The sequence below is a fragment of the Neopelma chrysocephalum genome, unplaced genomic scaffold (assembly GCF_003984885.1).
Source record: "Neopelma chrysocephalum unplaced genomic scaffold, ASM398488v2 Primary Assembly neopelma1_187, whole genome shotgun sequence".
In the NCBI taxonomy this organism is placed as follows: Eukaryota; Metazoa; Chordata; class Aves; order Passeriformes; family Pipridae; genus Neopelma; species Neopelma chrysocephalum.
Window position 1 is genome coordinate 78,991 of NW_020897849.1, and position 9,849 is coordinate 88,839.

The following is a 9,849-nucleotide window of genomic DNA, read 5'->3' on the forward strand; positions in this document are numbered from 1 at the left end:
TGAAGAGTCTTTAAACATCCTTTAATTTTGCAGTTTCAGGACACCCAAGTTACACAGCTCAGGGAGAACCTCTCTCAGCAAGTGAAGCCCAGCTGGGTCAACAATTTATTTGCCAAATACAAGTGGAGTGTGATCTTATTTTTGAGGAATATGGTCAAGACTGAGTGTCCCTCAGCCCACAGAGCTTGGATCTGCCCTCCTGCCCTTGCTGATCATCGGTGCTGGGCCACATCACCCCGTGTGTCCTTCCAGAACATCAAATGACAACGACAAAATATCTTTGGAGCTGGGCAGGCTCCAAAGATACACTGGGAACAAGAGAATTAAGCTTTGTTATTATCTTATGTTGGCAATTCTCTCCATCGCCCGGTGCCAGATGGCTCTGGGATAATGAAAAAGTACAAGTGGGAAACAAATGGTCCCGTGTTCCCTCCCACACTGAGAACTGGCTGAAGGATGTATCGGCTGAAGGAGTAAACAATGAGGTCTCTCTGCAGTGGGAACAGCAGAAAACTTCATGTGGAGCTTCTCCACTTTTCATGTGGAGAAAACTCTCATGGAGAACTCGCTGCAGAGCTGAGCAGGCCCCAAAACAGGGCTCCAAACCATCAAGATCCTGACAGGGCTGTGCTTGACTGTCATGGTGCTGTTTATTTAGCGTGGTCTGAACTCCCTGACCTGACCCAGCGTGAGATCTTCTCTTTGCCCACCCCACCAGAGACAGCAGCTTGTTTTTACACCCCAAAGCAGAGCAGAGCAGAGCAAAGCCAACTATCCCACCCCAAACTCCACCAGGATTCCTGGTCCTGCTGTGGGAGAACACATGAAGAAGCATGATGATGAATACACGTCAGAACCCCCCCAAAAAACAACCCCAACCCCAAATCCCAGGTGGCATTTCCCTCCCCACCAGCACACAAACAGAGGCCTGGACCTGCCACCTGCCAGTCCCGGCTCTGCCAGGGGTGTGAGGGGCAGGGTGGGTCACACCGTGGTGATCTTCTTGTCCTTGGTGGCCTGTTTGATGGCAGCCTGCTCACAGATGATCTCCTTGAGCCTCTGCAGCCTCATGTTCTGCGTGGTCTGGTCCCCCACGCCCGTCTGGCTGCGGTGCAGCAGGTTGAGGGCGTAGATGTACTCCAGCTCCGTGTACTTCACCCCCTGATCCACCACCAGGTTCAGCAGCTCGTCTGCGGTGTTGTAGAGCATCTCATAGTACTGCCTGCAAAGCAAGCAAAGGAGAAAAACACCCTGGTAAACGCTCCAGACTTTTATTCCTGCAGAATCGCAGAATCATGGAATCGGCCGGGTTGGAAAAGCCCTCTGAGATCATCCAGTCCAACCCTTTATCCAACCCCGCCGTGGTTCCCAGCCCGTGGCACTGATGCCACATCCAGTCTCATCCCAAACACCTCCAGGGATGGAGAATCCACCCCCTCCCTGGGCAGCCCATTCCAATGGCTGAGCACTCTCCACGGGAAACATTCCTTCCTAAAAATGGCATCAACTCTTGCTTTTATTCAGCAGAGAAACATCAGGTGCTGCACAAAGAGAGCACAAACATCTTCCCATGGAACACCATCACAGAATCCCAGGATGGTTTGGGTTGGAAGGTACCTTAAAGATCAACCGGTTCCAACCCCAACACCTTTCACTATGCCAGGTTGCTCCAACCTGGCCTTGGACACTTCCAGGGATCCAGGGGCAGCCACAGCTTCTCTGGGAAATCCATTCCAGCCCCTCCCCACCCTCCCAGACAGCAATTCCTTCCCAATATCCCATCTGCCCTCTGGCAGTGGGAAGCCATTCCCTGTGTCCTGTCCCTCCAGGCCTTGTCCCCAGTCCCTCTCCAGCTCTCCTGGAGCCCCTTTAGGCCCTGCAAGGGGCTCTCAGATCCCCAAATCCCCCTGGTTTAGCCTGATAAAAGAGGGGGTTTGTGCAGCTCCCAAGACAGGGGGGGAGGTAAGGATGGGCCCCTGCACATCCCTGTGTCAGCTGCACTTTGCAGAAGGGATTTAGGAGAGTCCTGCAGCCCTACAAACTCCTCAGGTTTGGAATGTCACCCTGTGCCAGCTGCTGATCTCAGTCCCCGTGTGTGTGACAGGGAACCCCAAAACATGACAGTCGATACAATCCCAGAAGGTTCGGGTTGGAAGGGACCTCACGGCTCATCCAGTTCCAACCCCAACACCTTCCACTGTCCCAGGTTGCTCCAACCTGGCCTTGGACACTTCCAGGGATGGGGATGGCAAGTCTTTTTTGCTCCAAAGCACAGGACTTCACCTTCCCAAGGTCACAGAGCACCTTAAAATAAAGAGAAAGGACTAAATCTGCTCTGTCTGAAGCACAAAGGGATCACTGGATGAGCTCAGTGATACAGGCCCGTCTTTCCCCACATCCTTCCACCTTCCTTTCTTCTCACCTCTCCCAAATCCCGTGTGTGTGACAGGGAACCCCAAAGCATTCTGTGCCACCCCAGCACACGGGACAGTCGATACAATCCCAGAAGGTTTGGGTTGGAAGGGACCTCATGGCTCGTCCAGTTCCAAGCCCGACACCTTCCACTATCCCAGGTTGCTCCAACCCGGCCTTGGACACTTCCAGGGATGGGGATGGCAAGTCTTTTTTGCTCCAAAGCACAGGACTCGTGGCCTTCCCAAGGTGACAGAGCACCTTAAAATAAAGAGAAAGGACTAAATCTGCTCTGTCTGAAGCACAAAGGGATCACTGGCCAAGTTCAACAATACAGGCCCATCTTTCCCCCTCATCCTTCCACCTTCCTTCCTTCTCACCTCTCCCAAATCTCGGCCGACCGAAAAATAATTCTGCCCCTGACAACCACAGAATTCACCTGCCACTCTTCCCGAGATCAGATTATTTTTTAATTAAAAACTTCCCCTAAAATAAAAACGAGACAGCGGGAGAGAGAGAACGAGAGCGCGAGAGCGAAAGGTGCTGCATTTTTAATTGGGTGCAATTAAAAACCTGCTGCCTTGGCTTGGCACTGCCTGGGGCCAAACCCTATTTGCATGAGTAATTATTCACTCTATTACCAAGTCTGCTCGACTTTGCCTCCCCTTGTCTTTGAAAGTATTAATAAATATTGATCAGGCCCACTCCTGTTTGCCTTCGCCCAAGCGAAGCTCCGATGGACTCATTTTTTGATGTTATCAAATAATGAAATATGAAAGAAGGGGGTGGGATGAGCCTCTTGCTCTGTGATTTTTTAATTTTTTTTTATTTAGGCTCCTTTGATTTTCAAGGGGAGGTTGTGGGAAGCAAGGATGGGATGGGGGGGAATAAATGGACGCCGGGTGAGAGGGATCTGCTCAGTGAAATCCTTTTTTAAAGGTGAGCTTTTAAAACCAGGGAGGAGAATTAATATTCATCGAGGGCTCCTTCCATCATCTGACAAAGAGGTTAATAAATAATAATATGGGATTAGCACACCTAACCAAAGAGGAAATTTAGCTTCCCAAGCTTTCTTTTGGCTTTAACGTGGGCACGTGGAAGCTGATTTACCCTGTACAGGTCACCAGCCTGGGCAGTAAGAGCTTCCAGGGCTCAAAAATGGGATATTTGGGGTGAGAAGAGATCAAAGCTGAATTTACAAATGTATTCACTTGAGTATGAAATGTCTGAGGTTGGACAGGGCTTGGAGCAAGCTGGGATAGTGGAAGGTGTCCCTGCCCATGGCAGGGGTGGGAATGGATAAGCTTCAAGGTCTTTTCCAACCCAAACCATTCCAGGATTCTAAGAAGTCAGAAATGCAGCTGATGGGAACAAAGTGACCTGGGAACTCATGAGGGAAATCTTTATGTTTGTGTGTTTATTCACTCATTTATAATTTTATTTATATTTTGCCAAAAAGCATCGATGGGACTTGTTGAGTTGATCTGATAGGAGAGGTTTTATACCCTAAATCTGGGGCAGATCCTTCTGGAGCATCTCTCCTAATTTCCTATGGAAATAAGTCCTGTTTCACAAGGGCAAGGAAGCATTAATCTGGCTCCAAACCTTTAGCTCTTCAGGATCTTAAATCCCTGGTCAAACCCTCCACTTAAGCTCAGCTTTAGCATTGATGGTCTCATTTTGGGGGAGATAAAGGCTGCCAAAAGTATCCAAAATCATTAATATGCTGCTCATACAGGATGACCAACTAGTTTTGATGGTTTGGATGACCAAGATTTGTTATTTTTTAATAATAAAATCCATCCTTCACATCCCAATTTTGACATCTGTGACCTGATCCACTGACCACCGACGGTGGGATTGGGTTCAAAGGTGCCTTGAATTTTTTGGGGCATTTTTTGCAGGACAAACCTAAGAGCAAATGATACTTAAAGCCAAAGCTCAAAATGCACTTTTCCTCCTGGAATTGGCCCAGGAAGATCCACCCTGGCACGAAGAACAGCTCTGTGCTAAGAGCACACAGGGAAGGGTGAATATCCCTGGTGGAAATGCTTCCCAGGGGCAGGAAAAAAAACATCCCACAGCAAAGCTGAATAAAAGCCAACTGAGCCACAAACCAGTTTGGTTTTTAAACAGCCCTTTTAAAAGAAAACATCAAGTTGCCAACAAAGAACCCATTTTGGAAGGGGGAATTTTGAGCATATATATATATATATATATTTAAATATATATATTAAAAATGGTCTCTTGAACTCTACACTTGGAGAAAAAGAATAAAAATTAAGAAGCTTTCTCACTTAGAAAAAAAAAACCTCTCAGGAAAGGCAATCAGCTCCTCTGAGGGCTATTAATACCCTCTTCCATTTAAATGTTAATGTTCACCTGTAACCCAAGGCCTGCTGCACCCAAAAAAAACGTTTTCAAAAGGTGGTCAGGTGAATTAGAAATGAAATTCTGATTTTCCCTGGGAGTGACTTGATCTCTTCTTCAGAGAAGGACCCTCAGATGAGAGGAATAAAGGATCTCACTTTAATTATTCCTTCGTTAGGGAGCTGGGGGCTGCTCCGAGCAGTGGAGACAGAAAGAGAGGCACAAGGCAAGAACTCAGAGCTGGGCGTGATTTACCCAGAGGGAACAAAAAAAAAGGGTCTATATAAATTTTGTGCCTTATCTCCCTCTCTTTTTGGGGATTTGGGAGGCCCTTGGACAGCCCCCAGAAGTGTTGCTCTAATAAAGAAAGTCAAAGAGGTGAAGCAGGAAGCACTGACACTAAAAATCTGGATAAAAACTAAATGAGGGGAGGTTTTAAGACAGGATTTAAGGAATGTTTTATGATGAGGGTGGTGAAAGACTGGCATGGGTTGCCCTGTGGCTGCCCCTGGATCCCTGGGAGCGTCCAAGGCCAGGCTGGAGCAACCTGGGATAGTGGAAGGTGTTTGGGTTGGAACTGGATGGGCTTTAAGGTCCCTTCTGACCCAAACCATGCTGTGATCCCATGAAAACCCACCAGAAGGCAAATGAAAAAGAAAATAACCCCAAATCTGTGGTTATAAAATCACTCAGTTCTGATATTTGCAGATCCTGGTGGAACCAGGACATTTAAATACGAGGGAGGATGTCAGTGAGGGCAAAAAGGGCAAATGCAGCAAGAAATTACTTCAGTCAAACATCTTCAGTTGAGTAATGCAGAAAAAAAATGTATTTTCAGGCCTGGCTTGACCAAGGGGATAATCCCTGAAGAATTATCTTCCCCAAGGAGACAAATTCTTCCGGTGTGGAGACATCTGAGGTGGGAAAGGGAGAGAGAGATGAGGACGGAGATGATGGTTCCAGGGGCAGGAGGGATGAGCTCCAGCTCCCAGGGTTTGGGAATATGAGTCCTGAAAACACCAAGCAAAGGAAAAATCCCTGGAAAGCAGCAGTTCCTGTAATTCCCACACCTCAGGAGGGCTGCAGAGATGTTTGCACATGTGTCAAGGAGCAGCATTTTAAAGCTGGTTGTTCCATCTTCAGAGCTTCTGATAACGAAACAGAAAATTGGGATGGGAGGGGTCTGCTACATTACATCCTGGAATGGATTCAAATCATGGAATGGTTTGGGGTGGAAGGGACCTTAAAGATCACCCACCACTGCTCACCCTCAGCTGCAGCTACAACCCTAAAATAAGGGAATTCCATCACCCTCAGGACTCCATTCCAAAGGGAAATGTGGATCCTGAGGGACATTTCTTAAGATTTCTATCCTGATTTTTAATTAACCCGGAGCAGTTCTGGGGACAACAACAGGAATGTTCCTTCTCTGCCTCCAGAAGAACCCAAAGTGCTCCAGGGGAATTCCCAGATGTCCCCATCAGAGGTGGTTTTGTTGTTCTAAGTCAACCTCAGCTCCTCTTGGACACCAAGCCAAGACACCTCTCACTGCCTGGGGTGAGGAACCCCCACATTTCTCCACAGGCTGTGGAAGGAACCCAAAATTAGGCCAAAAATGTTCACATGCCACTCTGATCAACACCTTCTCTAGAGGCACCAGATCCCACCTCACTCACAGCCCCTCAGGAGATGTGCCACCACCCCACACGGCACAATTTGGGGCAGGAGGCCCAGAAGGCTCTGCAGGAAAAGCGTGTCCAGAATGTCAAAAAAAACACTTCAAAGCCTAAAGGGTTCAAACATCCAAGATGTGAAATGGGTTGGGAAAGAAAACAAAGCACAGGGGGGAGAAATAAAAGTGAATTTATAATATAATGGTGCTTCACGCTGCAAATCACAGCCCTGAACAGGTAATCAAGGCTGGCGTGGAAGGATAATATTGGCTTTTTTTTTTCTTTTAAAGCTGGAAAATGAATTAAAAATTAATATTAAAAAGAATCAAAAACTATTTTTTTCAAGGCAGAAAACGGTATCAGACATGGGAAGCCCTCACACCTTGATCAGCACTGTACCCACTGCAGTGCACAGGCAACAAAAATCAATGTATTTATTCAAAAGCCATGAGACCAACCTTCTAATTAAAGGCAGCCACGTTATAAAACCTAATTACTTTCCCCTTTCAAGTTGAAACCACAGAGACAGTGTAGGAAACACTACACACAAATCAGCTCACCTGAGTGGTGTTTTCTACATAAATTAAGCAATTTTGGATAAAAACCCCTAGACAACATTTTTGGGGTGCAATGGCAGCTCTGTGGGACTGAAGCACTTGGTCTTCTCTCGCTACAAACCCTTTTTGTGAGACACAGATGATAAATCACCTCTGAAACGTGGAGATAATTAGCAAAGAGAAAGGTGAAGTACGTGCAGAACATCATCACTCTTCCCAAAGGTCTCTCCTTTTCCCTCTCCTCCTTTTTATCCTGATATTTCCAAGCTCTACCTTTAATATTTTCTTCTTATTCCCTTTTCCCCTTCCTCCCGTGGTTTGTCGCTCGGGCCTTGGGCAACGTGGTCCTGCTGGGAAATGAGCTCAAGCTGTGCTAGGGGAGGGTCAGGTTGGACAGCAGGAGGAATTTTCTCATGGAAAGTGTGGCCAGGCCTTGACAGGGGCTGCCCAGGGAGGTTTGGAGTCTCCACCCCTGGAGGTGCCCAAGGAAGGCCTGGCCTTGGCACTCAGTGCTCTGGATTGGGGGACAAGGTGGGCATCGGGCACAGGGGGGACTTGAGGATCTTTGGGGTCTTTTCCAACCTCAGTGATTCTGGGATTCTATGATTCTCTGAACCATGGAGAGTGGAAAGTGCTCTTTGGACTTTGAGGGTTTCACCTAAAACTACTTATTTTCCAACCTGCAACATTTTCACAACTTGATTTTCCTGAATCCCATCTGCCACCTTCCTAAGGGGACATGGGACAGGACAAGAGGGAACGGCCAGGGGAGGATCAGGTTGGACATGAGGAGGAATTTCCTCATGGAAAGGGTGGTCAGGCACTGGAAGGGGCTGCCCAGGGAGGTGGTGGAGTCCCCATCCCTGGAGGTGTCCCAGGAAGGCCTGGCCGTGGCACTCAGTGCTCTGGGCTGGGGGACAAGGTGGGCATTGGGCACAGGGTGGATCCATGGGCTGGGAGGGCTTTTCCAGCCTCAGTTATTCTGGGATTCTGGGATTCTATGAACCATGGAGAGTGGAAAGTGGTCTTTGGACTTCGAGGGTTTCACCTAAAACTACTTATTTTCCAACCTGCAACATTTTTACAACTTGATTTTCCTGAATCCCGTTTGCCACCTTCCTAAGCGGACAAGAGGGAATGGCCTCAAGCTGTGCCAGGGAAGGTTCAGGTTGGACATGAGGAGGAATTTCCTCATGGAAAGGGTTGTTAAACATTGGCAGGGGCTGCCCAGGGAGGTGGTGGAGTCCCCACCCCTGGAGGTGTCCAAGGAATGCCTGGCCTCGGCACTCAATGTTCTGGGCTGGGGGACAAGGTGGGCATCGGGCACAGGGTGGATCCATGGGCTGGGAGGGCTTTTCCAGCCTCAGTTATTCTGGGATTCTGGGATTCTATGATTCTATGAACCATGGAGAGTGGAAAGTGGTCTTTGGACTTCGAGGACTTTAGACTTGACCTAAAACTACTTATTTTCCAACCTGTAACATTTTCACAACTTGATTTTCCTGAATCCCGTTTGCCACCTTCCTAAGCGGACAAGAGGGAATGGCCTCAAGCTGTGCCAGGGAAGGTTCAGGTTGGACATGAAGAGGAATTTCCTCATGGAAAGGGTTGTTAAACATTGGCAGGGGCTGCCCAGGGAGGTGGTGGAGTCCCCAGCCCCGGAGGTGTCCAAGGAATGACCGTCTGTGGCACTCGGTGCTGATCAGTCACAGGTTGGACTTGACGATCTTGGAGGTCTTTTCCAACCTCCATAATTCATAATAATTCACAACTATGGAATGATTCATAACTCATAATCTGTATTTCATAATCTATAATTCATAATGATGGAATGATGATTCCATAACTCTGGGAATGGGGATGCCTGGGGATCTCTGAGCATCACCACGAGGGGAAAACACACACACATGGAGCACTTAAACCCCATCCCTGAACAACTCCAAGCCCTCTGTGATCCACAGGAATTACACAGCTCTTCAAAGGGAGGATAAATCCATTAAACCCCATTAAATAATTTTTCAAAAAAACCCCAAAACAATGTCTGAGACAACTCCTTGTAGCTCCAAACTGGCTGATCTAGGATGAGAGATGGAAATCCTCCCTCTCCAAATGGAACTTTACAGGGTATTAAACAAGCACCCTCAGCACTTATCTAAATCTTTAATTAGTTCTATAATATACTGATGATATCAAGGCTAATTAAATTTATACAGATAAAGAGCAATGAAATTCTAGCCAAGTGAGCTGGAAAGTACATATTAAACAGTAAATTTAATGGCTCGAGCAGATAAATGCAATTTTATATGTAAAAAAAAATTAAATTCAATTTACATGTTGTATTAAAATTGATTTTGAGTGTGCAAATGATTGGGGGGAAGGGGGGAATCTTTTTAATAGATCAGTAAAAGTGCTAATCTGACCTGTTTAAATATCAGTTATTAATGCCAGCATTTGCAAATAAGCCACACACATTTGCATTTTACTGCACATGGTAAAAAAGAAAAAAAAAATTCCCTATGCCATCTGTCAGTTCATAAAGAATATTAAGGGGTTTTTCCCTTTGCCTCGTGCATAAATGAGAGGAAATGTGGAAATGAATGTAGCCTGGAAGCAGAGGGGAGTCAGCAGTTCCATGGAAAGGGCTGCAAATTGCTCCAGTCGGCAAAAAAATCCCACAATTTTAGCTCCCCTCTGGGAACAACAGTTCCTGTGGCAAAAGCCTGGTTTTATTTAGGATCCAGTGGCTCGGAACTGGGTGTAAAACCAGGGAGATGCTCAGTGGGGAGAGCCTGTGGAGCTCTAATAAAAGCAGGAATGTTTGGGAGCTGCCGGTGGGC

At 47.1% G+C, this 9,849-nt stretch overlaps 1 protein-coding gene across 1 annotated transcript in view; it reads right to left on the reverse strand.

Moving 5' to 3' along the window:
- The window catches only part of EXOC4 (exocyst complex component 4), a 274,343-nt gene continuing 264,494 nt past the window's right edge, over positions 1-9,849 (reverse strand). Inside the window, exon 17 of the mRNA XM_027702468.1 lies at positions 1-1,222. Within this exon, the coding sequence (XP_027558269.1) occupies positions 985-1,222 (238 nt within the window). The 3' untranslated portion in view covers positions 1-984. The remainder of the gene's footprint in view (positions 1,223-9,849) is intronic.